We start from the raw sequence: 20,503 nt of genomic DNA, 5'->3' as shown, positions 1-20,503 counted from the left end.
GCAGACGTTGCCTCTGAGTGTGTGTGTGTGAGAGAGAGAGAGCTGCAGCTACCAGCAGGTATGGGATTACTGCAGAGATGAACACATGGCACCTGACTCTGTGTGTGTGTGTGTGTGTGTGTCTGAGGTGAGTCAGGACAGGAAGTCAGCGGTGGACTACATCGTCCAGCTGCCAACAGCAGCTCGTCTGTCCTTTAACACAGCGGGGGTCAGAGGTCAACAGAGGAGCGGGGGAGGGACGAGGTTTATTAACGAGGTTTTCCATGAGAGAGAAAAATGAAAGGATGAAATGAAGGACAATAAGTGACAGTGTGTTCACGACCTGCAGGCTGACAGCCAATCAGATTTCAGAGTTTCATGATTCAGTCTCATCATTCGTGGATTAAACAAACATCAGAGGAGCTGCTACGTGGCTGTTCCCTTTGGACAGAGCCAGGCTAGCTGTTTCCCCCTGCTTCCAGTCTTTATGCTAAGCTAAGCTAAGCTAAACTGAGAAAACAAGTTTATTAAACTAGAGATGTTGAGTTGAGTGGAAATGTTCAAATGCAGTGTGTGTGTGTGTGTGTGTGTGTGTGTGTGTGTGTGTGTGTGTGTGTGTGCGCGCGGGCGTGCGCCAAAACTACTAACAAAGCAGGACTCTCCAGTTTGTTGTCTGCAGAGAATAAAAATCATCTGAGAGCAGGAGAGAAAACATGGCTGCAAGCGCGCAAACACACACACGCACACACACACGCATACTCACACTCACACACACACACTCACACACACATGCATACTCACACTCACACACGCACACGCACACACGCACACACACACACACACACACACTCACACACACTTAAATCACACTTTTATATGGCGTCACTCGCTGCAAGCGATCTCACATTTCACCAGTGTGTGTGTGACAAATACAAGTTGAACAGGTTCCAGCATGTAGGGTGGGAAAGAGGATGACAGCACACACACACACACACACACACACACACACACACACACACACACACACACACACACACACACACACACAGGCAGCAGCTTGTCTCTGTTCTGAGGGTTTTAATGTCCAGCTGTCCGACTCTTAGTGACCAGGATTTGCTTCATGTCACTTTTTAATTAGGAATCAATCAATGCACCAGCTGATCCAGCTCAGAGTAAAGTGACTGTGTGTTTCAGAGTCACTGTGCACAGCAACAATCTGCTGCTGACTCAGCACGCTGACAGGAAGTAGACCTGACCAATCAGCTGACCCCGTGCTGCTGAGTCTGTATTTCCTGAGGTCAGAGGTTACCACAGCAGCAAGAGAATAAAAGACACCAGGAAGTAAAACAAACAGAGGGAAAGGCTCATTACCTGATTGGGCAGTCGACCGTCCAGGTCCCGCCTCAGCCTGCCCCCCACGGCTCGAGGGACCGTCAGCTCATAGGAGGAGAGGTGTTCAGTCTGCTGAGAGTCTGCGGAGGGAAACAGCGGGTCAGTGTCTGAGCTGCTGTCAGCTTCATTTTAAATCATCAGTCTATTCTAGTCTTCACTGGAGAGGGGCGTGTCCTCAGTTTGAGCTGGCCGATTAATCTAATTTCATTTTTGATTACAATTTTGACTTCTACCGATTATGAAAACAAGTGAATCGAGATAAAACGATTACTGTGCCGCATTCTGTTTCACAACAAATTTCAGAGCTCAGTCCACAGAGAAATGCACACAGCCTGTATTCAGAAACTGAGCCTTAAAACCAGCCGTCAGGACTTCTGGAACTTTGTGATGTCACAACAAAGCAGTCACCAAGCCCCGCCCACCTGGACCCACCATCCAAACCTTGCAGGATTTGGTTTCTCTGAGTGTTTTTACCTGAAATCTGCTTTATTTTTATTGGATCAGTCAGAAAACAGTCAGCCAATCAGAAGAGAGGCTCAGAGCTTCCTATCCTCTGATTGGCTCACAGACCTGTTGTTACTAGAGCTGCAGAGAGAAGCCTGAGAGAGGAGATGTAAAACTACACTGAGATGGTTTTATATCTTCTTATGGATCAACACTTCAAATAAAACACAGAAAAAGAAGAAATGTGGAGCTTTAAAACCTCAACTAGAATCACCTGATGTCACAGTGAAGTTGACCTTTGACCTGTTTGTATTATAAAATGTCATCACTTTTTTTTTTTAATCCTTAAAGACATTTGTGTTAAATTGTGTCATAAGTTGTGAGTGAATTCTTGAGTTATGGCCAAAAATGTGTTGAAGGTCAAAGTCACCTGGACCGCGACCTCTGACCTCTGACCTCTGACTCCCAAATTCTATTTAGTTGATTGTTGAGTCCAGATAAAAGTTTGTGCCAAATTTAAAAATCTTCCCTGGAAGTTTTTCCTGAGATATCGTGTCCACAGGAAACAAGACGCCTCTGACCACAGCTCAGTTCAGCAAATCCACGTTACACTCTTTAAACCCTGGACTCTGAACCCTGAGCTCAGCTGCCGCGACAGACGGCCGTCTCTGGATCCCCGTGACACTGAGGGAGCCTTCACCACAGGAGGATGAAGAATGAAGTTCTGCAGACTCTGTTTCCTCTGGTTTCTCTCAGTGGATTTTCTGGGTGTTCACTCATGACGGACTTCAGAGATAATGATCTCCTCAGGAAGCGAAACTCACACTGAATCTAAAAATATGTGTTTCATGGCTGTTTCGAAGGCACCCTTCCTCATTTCACGTCGTATTCCGATTGGTCGGTTTGGGTCGGAGCAGAGTCTCGCTGCGAGTCGTTTAGATTCAGCGTGTAGAGCAGCCTTTTAACATCTTTGACTCTGTGACAATCAGAGACCCAAACATGAGGAACAACAACAGACACGACCTCTGTGACCTCTGTGACCTCTGTGACCTCTGTGACCTCTGTCTGTCTGTTACATAAAGTCTTTGTGTTCATATTACTGCCGGCTTAGCAGCTGTTTGTTTGCCTCCTTTCATGGAATGAATGAGGCATTTATGATTGTGTGTGTGTGTGTGTGTGTGTGTGTGTGTGTGTGTGTCTCCGTCAGTTTCCAGGTCAGAAACGCTGCCTGCTCATCTCTGAGGACAAAGACTTCACATTTAAATCATATTTAAAGGGACAGTTCAACATTTTGTGCTTTATTATTGATTCTGAGATTAGCTTCAGGGTCAATTGAAATAATCCGAACAATAAAAACACAAACGTTTACTGAACAGAAAGTTCAAGTACCTGTTTTTTTTCCTTCCCATGATCTTTATGTTATCTTATTATTTTGCACTTACACATTTATTTTTTGTGAATTTTGTGATTTAGTGTAATTATTTAATCATTTGTTCACTTATTTTTTTATTTCTTTATTTAATTTGTTTCTCTTGGATAATGTTCAAATCCAAAGGACAGTCCGTCGACCTTTATATCATCTGTTTTATAACTGCAAATGTACATGAATATCATTTTATAATCCTTTCTTACTATATACATGACACTGGTACAACACACTGCATGTTTAACTGTCTTTTAACTATTTTAACATTTGAGAATAGTTGCGAGTGTCTGTGACTGACTGACTGATCACAGTTCCACCATTGGTCAGTCGAATGCCATGTGATTTAGTTGGAGTTTTCCCATTGGCCGTCGGTCTTTCAAAATGAATTGGTGCAAACTGTTTCTATTAGGAGGCGTTCACAGACTGCAGTGTTGACAGCACAGAGCATTTGATGTCACTTGACTAACTTCTTGTCCTGTTGTGTTTCACTTCAATTTTATATTTTAAAACATCTGATTCACAAACAAACTATTCTGAATTCATTTCTGATTTCTACTCCCTCTCCCCCTTGAAGGGGACGTTTTCTCTCTGGTTGGTCCGAGGACGTCGCTGACGGACTCTTCCTCTGTTGCCGACCATCACGCCGTCAAATAACCCTCCACCCACTGAATCACATCCTCTCTCAAACTCCTTCCTCCTTCTTCTTACTCAGCTCTCAGCTCTTCAGTCTGAGGCTTCACACCACTCGTCTAAACCTCAGAGCAGCAACAAGACCTGCAGCCTGAGCTCTGTCACAGACTGGGTAAACACCACGGCCCCATCTGTGAAGACACTGAAAACGCTTAAATGTATAACTGCACTAGAATCCTCTCCTCGTGGTCGTATCCCTCCTCCACTCAGACTAGTTCCAGGTCACATCCTGTTCATCCAGAGCCAGAGAAAATATTAAATATTTGTGTGAAACTTTGTCATAATTGCTGTAAAGTCTAGAGTTATGGCTGAAAAGTGTTTTCTGACCTTTGACCTTTGACCACCAAAATTTATTCAGTTCATCCTTGAGTCCAAGTGAACGTTTGTGCCAAATTTGAAGCAGTTCTGTCAAGAGATATCGTGACCATGAGAATGTGATGGACGGACAACCCAAAAACAAAATGGCCGCCGGCACGGAGGAATAAAAATGTTGAAAAAAGACCTCGGTTCAAACACTGACGACCGACTGATGCTGGATTAAAGAGCAGTCCAGAGTAAATCCAGATCAGACAAACATTCACCAGTCTGGACCCGTGTCAGGTAAAAACATGATGCTTTGTGTGTTTGTTATTGTGACGTCTGATCCTGATCCTGCTCTCTGCAGGTCTGCTGACAACCCAGTTAACCCCGCACATCAACTGGAGATTTGTCTAATCTAATTTAATCTGGCTTCATGTTGACTTTCTCTTCTTCTAACAAACCAGACAGACGTCGAACAGAAGCTTCAGGAATCTTCAAGAACATTGAGAGAAATCAGAACAAAACCTGGAAAAAACTCTAAAGAAAATCGAGACAAGTGAAGAAAGTGTAAAAAACATCCTAAAGAGGAACCTTAAAGAAAACCCCGAGATGAAACTAAAGCTAAGAAAAATCTAGATTTTTAGGAAAATGTGGGGAAAATCTAAAAATAAAATCAAGAGAAAATGTTGAACAAATTCAGAGACCACCACTGTAGTTTTGTCTTACTTCAGTGTTTGTGCTGCTGTCTGCTGTCGGCTGTTACTTTTCATTTGTTTTTGGTGAATTAACACTGAGTGGTATTTGTGTTGTAACAAGCCGAAGGTTCAAGCATATAAACAGCACTGCTGGCTGATACATTGGTGAAGGACTGGTTTAATATTAGTATCATGTAACTTTAGTTTTTTCAGTTTGTATCTGGTGAGTTAAAAAAAAAAAGTGGAAAAAAAGAAAAACGTGAAAAGAAATGAAAAAAAAAATGTTGATAAATCCTGAAGAATGAAGAGAATTTAAAGAAGGTTTAAAGAAATCCTAAAGAAAAGCCACAGAAATATTAGAAAATCTAGAGAAACTTACAAAAAAAAAGCCTGAAAAAAAAACAGAAATCTATTCAAATTCAAACAGACTGCTAAAAGAAATTCTGGAAATGTTTTAATGGAAACGTAGAGGAAAAACTTCAAGTGAAACTTTTTACGAAACCTAAACAAATCAAAATTAAATCCTGAATGTAGAAAATCTACAGAAATCTCAAAGAAAACTAAGAAACATTCAAACCTCACATGAAAAAGTACAGACACGGTCAGAGGCCCTGAAGTGAACACAGACAAACTCTCAACAGGAAGTTGAAGAATCTGTTTTCTTTTTCTCTTTATCCTCAAAACAAACAAAAGAAACGTCACAGAGCTCAGGAGCAGATCTGGATCTGGATCAGCCAAGTGGGTTAAGATGTTCTGCACCTCAGGAATCTGACCTGATCTCGCATCGGCCAATCAGAAGCCACACCTGACCTCTTTCATACGCCTGACATGCGGCCAATCAGAAACTAACTAAACCACACATGACCTCTGACCTCTCAGGTGGTTTGGAACCAGAGATCCTCTCGGGTCACAGGCAGCAGGTCTGTGATGATCTGTGTGAACAATAACCTGGAACTGTCTCTGCCTGCAGCCTGGATGAGCAGGAGGAGAAATCAAACTACACATAACAAACTCAACAATGTTTCTTATCATCAGGACTGACGCTGCGTTCAGGTGAAAGACGGCGTCAGAAATTCTCAGATGGTTGGTTGTAAAAACGGACTCAGGCCAGCTGAGTTTCCACTCAGGTGTGCTTTTTTGCACAAATTGAAAATACAAATAAAAACAGGATTGAATAGAAACAAGCTTCCACACAGCTGGTTTGGATCTGTGCGCGAGATCTGTGCACGAGACAGACAATAAGAGAAATGTAGAAAAACAGCAGAGTGAACCTTCACCAGAGAACGTCTCTGGACACAAAGCTGAATGTGAATGTGAGTCAGTTTGTTCATGTTCAGTTCAGAGGGAAAAAAACAGAGTGAGTCATCATTCAGGGAAACAGGGAGGACTGCTGCTGCTGTGTGTGTGTGTGTGTGTGTGTGTGTGTGTGTGTGTGTGTGTGTGTGTGTGTGTGTGTGTTGCTGCTGCTGGTTCCTGTAAATGTAATCACTCAGATTTATTCAGAATCTCTGTTTGAGAGTCTGTTTCTGTTTCTGTCAGCTCACAGCCAACACACACTCTCACACACAGCAAATACACAACACACACTCTCACACTCACACACACACACACACACACACACACACACACACACACACACACACACACACACACACTCTGTTACATTCTAAGTGTTAAACAGGGTTTAGTTCCTGAGCGACTCGGCTGTGAACGCTGTGGCCGATGACGCTAAGCTGCTTAAAACTCAACCTGCCTGAGTGACACACACACACACACACACACACACACACACACACACACACACACACACACACACACACACACACACACACACACACCGAGAGGAGAGCTGGTGGCTCAACAGTTCACGAAGAAACAAACCAACAAATCAATATCTGATCCTGAGTCAGTTCTGATTCCCACTCTGGTCAAACAGAAGCCTGGAGCGTACGGAGGCTCGGTCACGTCGAATGTTTCATCTTTAATGATCCACTAATAAAAGCAGGTTTACAGCAGATAACTGTCACTATCTGTGATATCACAAACCTCAAAACACAAACGTCCCTGTTCTGTTTAACTCCACCAGCAGCGTCTCGTCACATCTAATGCCTTGTTTTTACTGTGTTGTGAGGTGTCCTTGAAAGGCGGCTATAAATAAAATGTATTATTATTATTATTATTGCTATTATTATTCTGCCCATGCACTTAGCTTCCAGTTTATTAGGAACACCTGACTAATGTTATAGTGCAGCCAAACAAAACGTGGGCTGCAATAAAATTAGAAATAAATTTGACTTTTTCAAGACTGAAGAAAAACTGATTTCACATTTGAATCTATAGCACTAAACTCACCTGTGTGATTTCATCATCTCACCTGAGACCTTTCATAATAAAATAATAAGTATCATTTAGGTGTGGACGGGTGTTTCTTATATTTTCTCACAGCAGCACAAGCTTCACCCTCCACAATGATCCTACAGCTGAGGAGGGGTCAGTGTGGGGCAGGGGAGGGAATAATAATATATAACAATAATATAATGTGAATAACGTTATTGATCATTATTTGTAGGCACAGTGTAATGAAGAGAAGAGTGCTTACAAAAAATAAATCCTGATTTGGAGATGGTTTGTAAATCTTGTTTTCATTTTTATTAGAAGTTTCAATTTTTCTTTTTTTTTATTTCTATTTTCTATTTTTATTTTTTATTTTTTTTATGCTGCACATGTACCAACCACCTCCTTTTTTATTTTCATATTGCCCATGTAGAGAACAGTCTATGCTGCTTTATACACTGTTTCTGTACAGTACAACACAGCAGTACAGTGTGGTGTAGAGACACTACAGTGTAGTAGTATTACTATTTTGTATATTATAGTACTGTGCAGTGCAGTATAGTACAGTGTTGTCATATATTATCTAGTACCTAGAACAGTATGTTGTACATAATGTACATAATGCAATATTGTACAATACAAGTACTATTACAAAGTAGTAGAGTAGTAGTAGTAGTAGTAGTAGTAGTGTACAGTCTAGTGCAGTATAATGTAGTGGTGTACTGTACAGTACCCTACAAGGTAGTACAGTGTAGTACGCGATAGAGTAGTACAGTGTAGTAGAGTACATTATGTAGTACTGTGCAGTAGAGTGCAGTGTGGTTAGTACAGAGTAGTACTACAGTGTAGTGTATCACAGTACTTTATGGAGTATTGTTATGTACAGAGTAATACGGTACAATACTACAGAACACAGTACAGTGTGTAGTATTGTACTTGTTCATACACACACACACACACTTCTTCTTCACTGCTTATTTACACACAGCTCTGTCCTGAACCCCCCCCCCCCCCCCTCACCTCTGCAGAGTGAGTGTCCGCTCAGCAGCAGCAGCAGACAGCAGACCTCCAGCAGCTCCACTCTTCCTCCCATCTTCCTCTCCTTCTTCTTCTATGGAAAATAAATGTCACCGGGCGGCAGCTCTCTCACACACTGTCCTCCTCTTGTTGCTGTAGCTTGTATTCCTGTAGTTGTTGTAGTTATAGTTGTTGTTGTTGTTGTTGTTGTTGTTATAGTTGTTGTTGTTGTTGTTGTCTTCCAGCCCTCTGCCCCCGCAGAGCCTCATGCTAAACACCCAGCAGCGGTTTTCTTCCTCGGCCGAGCCATTCCCGTCTGTCCCGGCTGCTGATCCACCGTGAGCGACCCGCCGCAGCTCCGACGTTTCCCGCCGCAGTTTGACTCGTTATCTGTGTGAGTTAAAACACAAACTGTGGCTGAAACAAACTGTTTCCTCTGTTCCTGTGGAGTGTCCTCTCCCCGGGCAGCGGAGTACTCCTCTGCTCCTGAACTCGACCATCTAAACCAGCGTCCAGTCAGCGGAAACGCTCCCTGCTTCTTCTACACAACTTCAAAATAAGAGTCCAACCGCCCCAGGCACATTCTGTCAGAATGGATTTCTAGCACGAATACTGGAGCCTGTAGTAAAATTAAAGTTATAAAAACACCCAGTGAAATACAAAAAGGGACATTTTTTTCAGAATGAAAATTTACTTCTTTTCTTGCAACATGTATGAAGAGTTTATACAATATGATGCTTTGTTATAAATTGAACCACCCAACAGTAAATACAAGTAGAGCCGAAATGGTAAGTAAACTCATAAAAAGTCAATTGGCAACTTTTTTGATTACCACTACAACAATAAAATCCTGCTTTGGAATGAATGTATGAACAATAGTAATAATAATAATATATTGATATAATAAAATTGCGTAACAGTCACAGGGTCCATTTTTCTGCATTGAGTCCTGTTTTCCCCCTGATTATACTTTACCTTTATACCGTGGTAATATTTTCACTGTTTTACTTGCAAAACAGTATTTTTACAATGTGGTAATTGTACAATGAGATTCTATTGTTGCTTTAAAAACACCAGGATAAAACAACAGGAAGTAAAAACTATATTTAAAAAAAATACTGTATGTCATTAGACTACTGAATGTCTAAATTCTAAAATGTTCCAAGTTGTACACTAAAGAAAGTTAAATGTTTTGTAATTGTATATTGCTGAATATCACACTATATTACTATCAATGTTATGTATCGCACATGCCAATGGCAAATATTTGTTCAGGTCATGAAATATAATAAACAATATATTGGAAAATCATGTCTTATTTAATTCACATATTACTTATAAGCCATTAACTTTGAATATTTTGTTTGTGTAGGGTTAAAAAAAAATTGTTTTGCACAAAAACGTTACATTTTCTTGAAAACACGAACTTAAACATAACAAAGTGCATCCATTTGTGCCAAAAACTGTCAAACAATGCCGTAATAATTCGTGTTTAACACGAGGTTTGTATTTTCTTCTTCCCACATTGCTGCTATGACTGTAAAGCTTTTATTTTGAAGTCAAACTATAGGTTCTGTTTCTGTTCACGTGACCAAACTAATCTCCAGCTTGGGGGGGGGGGGCGACTTCAGATGCGCAGACACCACATATCGGACTGTGCCGTGAAGCAAACCGAGCGCCCCCTGCCTTCACGATAAGTTTATTACAATTTGATCGTAAAGGTGAAACCGTCCCGCTCAAAGTTCGACCTTCACTGAAACACCGCCGGGACGTCCGGGCGCCTCGTTCAAACACACCTTTAAAGCGTCCGGCGCTCAGCCAATGGAAGAGACTTGAGTTTGTAACGTGATCCCCGATTGTCTGTCTCAAATTTAACACCAACGAAGAAGATAGTGATGCGTTCAGGTGTCTCTGGTAAACTCAACAGTGTGGAAATATGAGTTTATTTCACTTAAATATTTTTTTTGTCAATTTCATATATTCAGAGTGAATGTTATTTCCAGGAAAACCGGATTCTGAGAAATCAAATTAATTGATTGGTTATTGATTAATTAGCAGCAACACCTAAAACAGCGCAGTTTAGAAGACATAAAAATATTTTATTTATACTCAAATTAGAGCTACAATTAACATTTCTCTCTATTATTTAAATAATCATTTAGCCAACACCGAGGTGACATCTTTAAATGTCCTGTTTTTTCTCACAATTATTATTAATATAAGACCAAAAAAATGATGAAAACAAATGATGAAAACTGTCACTTGCACTAATAAATATAATTATTTAGAAATTTCTGTCAACCGTTTGTGCACATTAAGCAACTTCCTGTGGGTCCCAACCAAAGGAAACTAACAAATACCAATGCAGATACAAACAGGTATTTTACTTGGGAAACTTGGTGTCAATATAAACAACAAGTGCAAGGTACAAAAGATTTTGAAAAAACAGAATGTCCCTGATTTACTGCATCAGTTAAAATGGTGATGGTGGGAAACATCAACGTGTGATAAGTGTTCAGAGAAACGAACACGCTGCTGGTTTGGGTTTAAACAAGGGATGTGACTCTGTTCTAACCGTCTTCGGGCAGAAGCTGTTTTCAGGTTCTCGAGGTTGGAGGTTCTTCCTTCCGCAGGACGGTTCTACCGTCTCTGACCCAGCTGCTGGAACAGCTGGATGATCATGAGCTGAATATCGGAATCTCCGGGTTTGATGTTGATCGCCTTTAGAAGGAAGCCCAGGGCGTCGTCCAGCTGCCCGTTGTTGTAGCACGCCTTCCCGCTGCTGACCAGGGAGTCGTAGCTCTTGTCCTCGGACTCGACCACGTTCGTCTCGACGGTGCACTGCTCCATTCTCTCGGTGGAGGCCAGCTCCAGCTCGCCGGTTGATTGGTTGAGGTCGCTGCTCATTTCCTCTCCTGATTTACTGATGACATCTGCTGACTCAGAGTCGTCCTCCTCCTCCTCCTCCTCCGAGTTCAGAGTCTCTCCGGCGGTCTCCTCCAGCTGAAGTTCATACTCCTCCTGTGTGTCAAAGGACAGATTTTAAAATCCCTCTACTTGTCTATAAAGCACTGAATGGTCTCGGGTCAAACACATCTCTGATCTACTCGTACGTTCAGGATCAGAATCTGGTTCATTGCCAAGAGGCTTTTCAACACAGCAGGACTTTGCTTTGGTGTTTTGGTTCGTATCAATCGACATATTATGAAGAAAGAAATATAAAGACAGAGACATCAGACACCTCACCTCCAGACTAACTCAGGTCAAAGCCCAATGTTACCATGGTAACAATCAATGACACCTGGACAGAGCAGTAGCATCAACCAATAGAAAACAGGAAAACATGGCTCATTATTTGTGGTTTGCTAACATCGTTATGGAGAGAGCAAAGAGAGGAGTTTTTAGCAACGGCAGCCATTTTGTTTTAATTGTTTCACTCTTTACTGAATTTTCAAAGTAAAACGTCCTGTAGCTGTTGAATTCTTCCAAAGACAAACATGTTCTGCTGAGTGTAAATGAAGCTCAGAGGTTGGATGCGGTTCATAGGTCGGCCATTTAAATAAAAAAAAATTTTTAATTTAGAAGTCTTAATTTACCCAGAATTCATTGTACCACAGTCTATCTGAAGTGTGACTGTTTGTTCTGTGTGACACACAGTCGACGTCTGTCTCTGTGAAACCAGCTCCTCAATAAAAACATGATGTAACTGCTTGTTTTTAAGGTCTTTATCTCTGCGGATGTCTCGTCTCTTTGAAACGTTAATTATTCAATTTGGTTTTTATCGTTTTTAAATGTCGTGTTCATGTTTAGTTTTTAATGAATTTCTAAGTCGCTGTAAAACACTTAAACATCCATCCTTCAACTCAAGAAAGACTGCTTCATTATTTATTTTTATATAGTATTTCTAATTAAATACTTTAAATCTTATTTATGTCAGATTCTGTTTCTATTCTTATTTTTCTTTTATGTTGCTGTTGGGTCACATTTGAATTTCCTCTACGGAGGATCAATAAAGGTTCATCTCATCTTGTGATTTTCTCTCCATATGTCATGTGACGAGGCTGCAACTAACGATTATTTTCATTACTGATAATCACTTATTCATTTTTGTTTTGATGTAACAGCTGTGTGTGAATGGTGCTGTATTAACAAACTTGCCTTGCCATGAGATGGATCAATGATGTCTGACTCTTCGGCCTCAGCCTCATCATCATCATCATCCTCCTCCTCCTCCTCCTCCTCCTCCTCCTCATCCACCAAGTCCTGTTTGTGGTTCTCTACGTCCTCGATGATTGACAGGAGGAGGGAGAGGCGGGAGGCCACGGAGGTGTTTCCCCCGACACTCTTTCTGGACCGGAGAGGGGTGGAGCCAGAGGGCGCTGATCGAGGAGTGGAGGCTCCGAGCACCTGGAAGGAGTTTTCAAGTTGCCTCCCATCATCATCATCATCATCATCATCATCATCATCATCATCATCATCATCATCACTATCGTAGATCACTGCTGCTCTTTTCTTCCTGGGAGCTACGACGGAGTCGTTCACAGACTCTTCCATTTGGGAGGCGTGGCCGTTGTTGAGGCTCTGTGCGTCTTTGTGTTTCCTCTCACACAGAGATCTATCGACGTCAAAACTCCCCTCCACCTGCAGCTCTGCCAACAGCTTCCTCTCCTCCGCCTCCGTCTCCACAGGATCCTGAGCGTCGTTGTCTGAGAGGGCGTCGCTGTCCTCCAGCTGTAAGTTGAAGTTGCCTTCAAAGGACTCGAGGCCGGTGCTGACTCTGGACGACGTTTCTGCTCTGAAGCTTGAGCTTGAAGCTTGTAAGACAGACAGTCTTTTGTTCTGCAGTGGCGTGACGTAAGCGTGACCCAGCTCCATCTCAGAGTCCTCGCATTTTGAGTGTGAGGTTCCGTTTTGTTGGTTCTCACCACACGCTGTGACATACGACAGGCTGCGTTCACCTGCTGGAGCGACCGCAGCCTCCGACATCGCTGATTGGTCCATTAGTTCTTGCATGGAGGCATCTGCCACATCACCTGCAGCCTCCACCATCTCCAGAGACTTCTCCATCACCTCCTGAGAGGAGGCGTCTGCTGCTTCCAGGCAGCTCCCGTCCTGCGGGACAGACCGGTGTCTCGGTGAATCCAGGTTCTGCTCTGAGACTTCAGCAGTAGGTTCTTCCGTCACGCTCTCGTCTGAAGTCAGATTTATAACTTGGTTGCTCAGATTCTGCTGGACATCCTCGCTGCCAGAACCCGAGCGGTCCAGCTCTACCACAACCAGTGAGCGGTTTAGGTCTCCGTCATGTTGAGGATATGACGGACTCGGTCTTGGATTTCTTGGTTCTTTCTCGCGGGGCCGCTCTCTGTTGTTGCTGTCCGCCGGCTGTCTGAGCCACGCCGGCTCTGTGCTGGAAGCCATGCTCTCCACCAGCTGCATCTGCAACTCCGACTCCGCCTTCATCAGCTCTTGAGCCTTGTGGACCCGCCCTTCGATGTAATGTTGCTCCTGCTGGTCCTCCAGCGCCCCGTCGTGTTGGACGTCGAGGGAGAACATGAGGTCGTGGTCGGAGATACCGAACATCTCCATGGCGTGGAGTTGGGCGATGTGCTCGTCCAGCTCAGGGTCTGTCTGCCGGTGTCTGGAGTGCAGGGCCTGAAGCTGCAGCTGTGTGGCCGAGGACTGGGTGTCCTCCAGGGTGAAGAGCTCCTTCAGCTCCTGTTTGCTGAAGTATCTGAACGGGTCCTTCTTGTCTCCGGTGTTCTGTCTGATGAGGGAGTCTTTGAAAACCTGCCGTCGGTAAATCTTCTCCTCCACCGTGCCGCAGGTGATCAGCCTGTAGATGACCACGTTCTCCGTCTGCCCGATGCGGTACGCCCTGTCCACGGCCTGGGCGTCCGTCGCCGGGTTCCAGCTGGGATCGTAGATCACGACTCTGCTCGCTGCCGTCAAGGTGATGCCGACCCCGCCGACCTGGGTGGTCAGGAGGAGGACGGTGTAGCGCTTGTCCGTCTGAAACAGAGTGATGCGCCTCTGTCTCTCGGCCATCTGCTTTATTGTGCCGTCCAGCCTCAGCACTTTGAAGCCTCTGTTGCCCAGGATGCGTTCGATGATGTCAAGCACCTTCCTGTAATGAGCGAAGACGAGCGTGCGGTGGCCTTCCTGTTGGAGCTGCTCGAGAAGCGCAAACAGAAAAACGAGTTTCCCGGACTCGGATATTAACGTGCTGTCGGGGACGTTGGCGATGCTGTGAGAGTCTGTCTCCACGTCGTCCTCCTGCTGGTGTTCAGCTGCGCTCTCCTCCAAACCCAGCTTGGCGATGGCTCCGGCTGAGAGCAGTCTCGGGTGGTCGCACAGCTTTTTCAAAATGTTTAATTCGGCGAGAGGCGACCTGGTGGTCAGGAGCAGCTCCTTGATGTGGTCCAGTGTGATGAACTGTCGATAGATGTCCTCCTGAGCGGCGCTCAGGTACGTCCACACAATCAGGTCGTTCTTCCTCGTCAGCGTGGGCATCACTGCCCCAGAGTCTTTGTGTTCTTGTGGGACTTGGCCGTCGCTGCCGTCTGCCTGCTCCTCTGTGTGAGGATGTGCGCCGTTCATTTTATTCTTCTGCACTTCTGATTTCGTCCTGCGGAGGAAGTAGGGTTTTATTATGACCATGAGGTTCTCAGACATCCGGAACCCGAGAGCCTTTTCTCCCGGAGTGGCGTCCTTCTCTCTGGCCCGGGTGATTGGATTTTCATACTCTGCTTTGAACGTTTTCGCCGTGCCGAGAAGCGTTCCTTGACAAGCGAAGTCGAAGAGCGCCCACATTTCTCTCAGGTTGTTCTGGACCGGAGTTCCTGTGAGGAGAACTCGGTTCTTCGACGGTACGGCGCAGGCACTTTTGGCCGTTTTGGTGGCCGTTGTTTTTATTTTGTGTGCCTCGTCCAGGATCATGTAGTCCCACGTGAACTCTTTGCCGTTGTATGAGGACAGCTGCTGCCAGTTGTTCATGAGCATAGTGTACGTGGTGATGATGACGCCACCCCTCCTCTGGACTTTCTCCAAGTTCCTGGTCCTCTCTCGTTTGTTGGTTCCATGAAACTCCTTCACCCTCATGCCGGGAGTCCACTTGGCAAACTCCTTGGTCCAGTTTGTGATGAGTGACGTCGGCATGACCAGCAGTGTGTGATTGATCAGCTCGTTGTCGTACATACCAGAGAGGAATGAGATGACCTGAATGGTTTTACCCAGACCCATGTCGTCCGCTAAGATCCCGCCTTTCCGACCGTCTCTGTAGAGGCTGTAGAGGAAGGCCACGCCGCTCCTCTGGTAGTCATAGAGTTTGTCATGCAAGTCTTTAAAGAGCATCAGACCGCTGTTGTTGATGTTGACAAACTCTTCATCTTCATCCTCCAAGTCGTTCTGAGCAATAAATTCTTCGATTTTCTTAATCCTCGTTTGAAGTTTCTGACTCTGGTGGAGGTCGTACGCCAGTTTGAACAACTCCAGCGCTTTGTGCATCTCCCCTTGTCTGATGGCGTCTTTACCTTCCTGAATGAATCTGAAAGGAAAGAACAAGTCATCAGTGGGTTATAAATAAGACCGTGATGTAGACTTAACTAGAGCTGCAGCTAAAGATTCGTTTCATTATTGATTAATCCCTCATTTCTCGATCAGTCTATCAATATTTGTTGTTCAATTTAGTTATAAATTCTAAGAACATAGTGAAAATACTGGTTATAATTTCATTCGGCCAAAGAAGATGTCGTCATATTGTTTGGTTTATTCGACCAACAGCTCAAAACCAATTATTTTCATACATGATGAAGAAAAGCATCAAATCCTCACAATTAAGAAACTGGAACCATCAAATGTTTGGCAAAAAAACTAAACCACAGTTTCATCATCAAAGAAGTTGCAGATGAATTTTTTAGAGAGTTTAATAAGAAAGAAAATAATCTGAAGATTAGTGGATAACAAAAATAACAGTTATCTGCAGCTCTAGTTGTAACATGTGCTTTAACCAAACTGACAAAAATGACTATTTTGGATCTTGTTTTATAATAAAATAACCAGGGGGGACATATTAAATTGCTTGTTTTTTGGTATAACTGTGTGATCTCCTGAAAAGAGTCGGAGTAGGAATTATTTAATCCTGAGTGTGAGAACAACACCACTGACTGCTGAGGTAAAGAAAACATGTCTGAGTTTTTCAGTTACCTGTGGTAGGCTTCCATCTTGTCGTCTGTATCCATGGATAAAGACCTGTCGAGAAAAAGGCACATCAACACACTGTTTGTACACACAGCCAAACATCTGACGCATGACACACAACTACACACTGATCTTATATTAGGCTGCAAAACTAAAAGGCTGAGAAGCGAAGGTCTATAAGCTCATCACGTTTTAATAATAATGTAATATCTGAATCTGGAAGGTAACCAGTAATTACAGCTGTTAGAAAAAAAGTAAAGTAAAAAGTCCAATATTTCAGTCTGAAATGTAACAACATGGAAATACTCAAGTATAAGTACCTCATAAGTGTAGTAACATTACTTCAGTAAAAGTACCTTAGTGCTGCAACAATTAGTCACTTGATTGATAGAAAATATATCAGTAACTATAATAATAATCTCGGTAGAATGATTCTCCTCTGACTAAACAGTTTTTTCTTCTTTATTTATTCATCACGAGTTTTGCTGCTCTGTAGCCACTGACTTTACTACAGTACGTTATATTATAGTATATTGCCTCTACTGTACAGTGTGTATTCAGCACATAGCTATTGGTCTAGCTATAGTCTCTATTTTTTGTTATTATTTTTTACACTTTATCAAGTCTATAATTCAGCCTTTAAGTGGATGGTTTCTTACAGTCTATCTGAATTTATTATGTTAGTCATTTTTCAATGGTTCACGGGTCTCAGATGTGAGAACTTTCTTTTCTTTTATTGATCAAATAATTAATTACTTGAAAATAAGCAGCTGATTAATCATCAATAGAAATAACTGCTAGTTACAGGCCTAATGTTCTTACCATCCCTGGAGGACAATTATAAAAACACTAAACACTAAAAACACTAAAAACACTTACGTTAAAATCAGTAGCAGATACCAGACACTGCGCAGCCCGGTGCGGTTACTGTCAGTTTAAAGTCAGACTTATCGGCCTTATACATTTTGTAGTTTTCAGCTTCAGATTTTTGGTTTCTGGTTAGAAAATATTTCCTGAAACAAATCAACACTTCCCCCGTTAGCAGCATCTTGGCTAACCTCCCTGCGGTGTTAACCAGGGGGACTTTAGCACTGATGCTAACTGTCTGCTAATCGTGACACAGGTATCAACGTTAGCTTCACTTACTTTTCCAGTTTCTCGGAAATCTCCTCAACTTCACCGCCATGGGGAGAAACGTCCATCGCGATATTTTAGCAGTTTCACCGGCACAAACTGGAACTAAATCCAGACACGAAACGTTTGTTTGATGGCAAAGAGGTCGGTGTGTTGTTTAAACCCGCGGCTTTTCCCCCGCAGCTTTTCCACCCTATCAGAGAGGACGCTGTGGTGACGCCACGATGACGTTATCCAATTGGAACTATAGATAGGCGGGACCAACAGCAAACCACAGCCAATGAGCAGCGTCGGTTCGGGCAGGAAGAAGGACAGCCCTGAGGCTGAGTTTAATTTCACTACACCTAAATCTTTCCAGGGAATTCCACCTCACATCCTGGGAACGTCCCTAACGTTCAGTCCCTTCATTTTCAAGAGGCTTCTGAGATTTCCTGGAAACAGTACATTAAAAAAGGAAGGATAAAAGAGAAAATGTGTCTATACCTATATTATGATATATGATATTTTTCTTTTAACAAGACAAGTTGGTGCTTATAGATGGAGAGGATGGATATTTTTACTAATACATTTTGGACATTTTATAGTTTTGTGGATATTTTACTAATATTTTTCAGATATTATACCAAAGTATGTGATATAATATATTCAGATATTATATATATATATATATATGGTCTCATATTTTTGTGGATATTTTTCTGAAATTTCTTCAGAAATGTTACTAATATTTGTAGATATTTTTTTAAAACTAGTATTTACTCATGAATTTTGAGCATTTGATGTGATATTATATATATATAGATATATATAGCTATATATATATATTGAGATCATATTCATATTTCTTGTGGATATTTAACCATTTTTATTTAGATTTTATATTAGAAATTTATGTCTGACATTTTACAGACTTTTTTAATTTTCAGATCATTTGATGATGATAGAAAACCACTGACCAAAACACACATCACCTACAGCTGTGTTTTTACAGATGAATACATTGTCAGTTCTGCACAACTCTGTCCTAACGACATGTTGACAGGTTCTCTACACATCATTCACACTTAATAATCAGCCCATGTTATTAAACCTGGTCAGAACAACAGAATGAGGCTGTGTGTTCACAGAGGATTTTATTGTGAAAGGCCATTGTGGTTCAGCTTTAAGGCCGTGGTTCACAGGTGCAGTGGAAAGTTTCACCTTCATGACGACAAATTCAAGCACTTTTCAAAGACTTTCAAGGTTTTGTTTTTTTGTGAAATTTTCAAAACTCAGCTGAGTTTTGTGATGAAATCCACTTTAAACTTGTAGTCCTCCTCCTCTGAGTTTCTTCTTTGGATGTAAAGTATTGATCCAAACATCTAATACAAACAGTTCATTAATTACAGAACATCAAAGGAGCTATTTGAAGGTTTTGCTATTGCTACATAGCCAACTTCAGCAGTGCTAACTTTAGCTATGTAACAATAGCAAAACTTGAAAATTGCTTCTTTAACTAAAGTATTAAAGGAACATACAGTAAAATACAAAAGAGTGTGTGTATTAAAATATAGAATAAGAAGTTTCAACTGTATGGTCTTCACACATGCACTGCAACTCTGCAGTCGGGATAATGTCCTGAGGACACTGTCTGGAGTTCATATGAGAAAACGGTTATATAGATATAAACTCTAACTACACTGTTGAGGTTTCACAGATAAATTCAGAATAATGGCGCCGTCTCCAGAGCTTTGACTTGAGCAGCAAAAACCAGAACTCTCTTCTCCACCTCGGCGCTGATCTGGGCCTGCGTCGCTCGCGGGTTCTGACGGACGAAGGCTGAGATGCTGAGGATACACTCTCTCTGAGGAAACACACACACAGAACCAGGATGAGTCGGGTAAAAGCCATTAACGTTTTTTCTTTTACAGTGACGCTCATCAGCTGTTTTTTCTGAGAAAACACAGCACCTTGTAAGCATCCACTTTGTCCTGGCCGGTGAACCGGTTCAGCAGCTCTCTGCCGACCCCAAAGCCCGTTATCGCCGCCAAAATCCTGCGGTCGTCGTCAGTGTCTGAGGACAGCCACTGCAGCAGCGCCATCTGCAGGAAGGACACAGATGTTTTTAAGAGGATCGTTACGGTGGTTTTACCTGTTTTATCTCTTTATATCTCTTTCTTCGTGACATTGAGAGTTGTAGGACTTCAAGTAGCTATAATTGCCACTGTTGGTTAATCCGATTTTTTTTTTTTGATTGATCGATCGATCATTCTTTTTGTCTATAAAATGTAAGAAAATAAACATCTGCTCTAATTCCCTCAAGACAGATCTGATGTGTCTTGTTTTGTCTGATCATATATGACATTTCAGCAGCTGTAGTCTAGAAAATATTTGGGATTTTTAAATTTAAAAAATGAGCAGAACGATTATTTGATTATTAGTGTAGTTGCAGATCAATTTTCTGACGATCGATTAATCGACTAATTGTTGCAGTTGTATGAGGTTTTGCAGATTAAACTTCACAGTAATATATAAAATAGTTAAACCATTTAAAAAGGCTGGTCACACATTAGTGCATCCGTATGTAATATAATATGCACGTGTGCTTTTCCCTGTATAATGAGGACTTTTACTTTGATACTCGAAGTTCATTTTGTTAATAAATAAATAAATAAGCCGCTGGTCTAAAACTTGTATTAGTCAGTGTGATATTAATATTGCTCCTTTTCTTTAAGTAACACACCTGCGCTCTCAGATCAGTTCACTGTGTTTTATTTGATGTTCTTACCTGTTGAAGTAACTGAGCGTTCGTCATTTCTCCTCCCGACATGACCGAAAAACACACGAATAAACGACGACGACACGAAACAACAACGGTCACGACTAAAACTAAACGTTATGACGTCACCTGGAGCCG

The 20,503-nt window shown here is 42.3% G+C and overlaps 2 protein-coding genes across 2 annotated transcripts in view; both read right to left on the bottom strand.

The window, feature by feature from the left end:
* adam9 (ADAM metallopeptidase domain 9) overlaps nt 1–8,353 on the bottom strand; it is a 25,652-nt gene extending 17,299 nt beyond the window's left edge. Inside the window, exons 1-2 of the mRNA XM_022765855.1 lie at nt 8,281–8,353; nt 1,351–1,451 (exon numbers count right to left, since the gene is read on the bottom strand). Of these exons, the coding sequence (XP_022621576.1) occupies nt 1,351–1,451; nt 8,281–8,353 (174 nt within the window). The remainder of the gene's footprint in view (nt 1–1,350; nt 1,452–8,280) is intronic.
* Nucleotides 8,354–10,511: 2,158 nt separating this feature from the next.
* Nucleotides 10,512–15,531, bottom strand: ercc6l (ERCC excision repair 6 like, spindle assembly checkpoint helicase). The gene is made up of 2 exons (XM_022765885.1): nt 12,436–15,531; nt 10,512–11,298 (listed from the first exon to the last, which is right to left on the bottom strand). Exons 1-2 carry the CDS (start codon nt 15,514–15,516, stop codon nt 10,918–10,920), a joined length of 3,462 nt encoding a protein of 1,153 aa, XP_022621606.1. The 5' UTR covers nt 15,517–15,531; the 3' UTR covers nt 10,512–10,917.
* Between the last annotated feature and the right edge of the window lie 4,972 nt (nt 15,532–20,503).

This window comes from Seriola dumerili, unplaced genomic scaffold (genome assembly GCF_002260705.1).
Source record: "Seriola dumerili isolate Sdu_G_001 unplaced genomic scaffold, Sdu_1.0 BDQW01000783.1, whole genome shotgun sequence".
Lineage (NCBI taxonomy): Eukaryota > Metazoa > Chordata > Actinopteri > Carangiformes > Carangidae > Seriola > Seriola dumerili.
The sequence above is the reverse complement of the archived record's forward strand: the minus strand, read 5'-3'. Positions and strand labels throughout refer to the sequence as shown.

Excerpts from the sequence above, each read along its gene's own strand:
- ercc6l (XM_022765885.1), bottom strand. The coding sequence starts at position 15,516 with ATGGGTCTGGGTAAAACCATTCAGGTCATCTCATTCCTCTCTGGTATG. Across the intron at positions 11,299-12,435 it reads TTGATCCATCTCATGGCAAG|GAGGAGTATGAACTTCAGCT; the intron begins GCAAGTTTGTTA and ends TTTGACACACAG.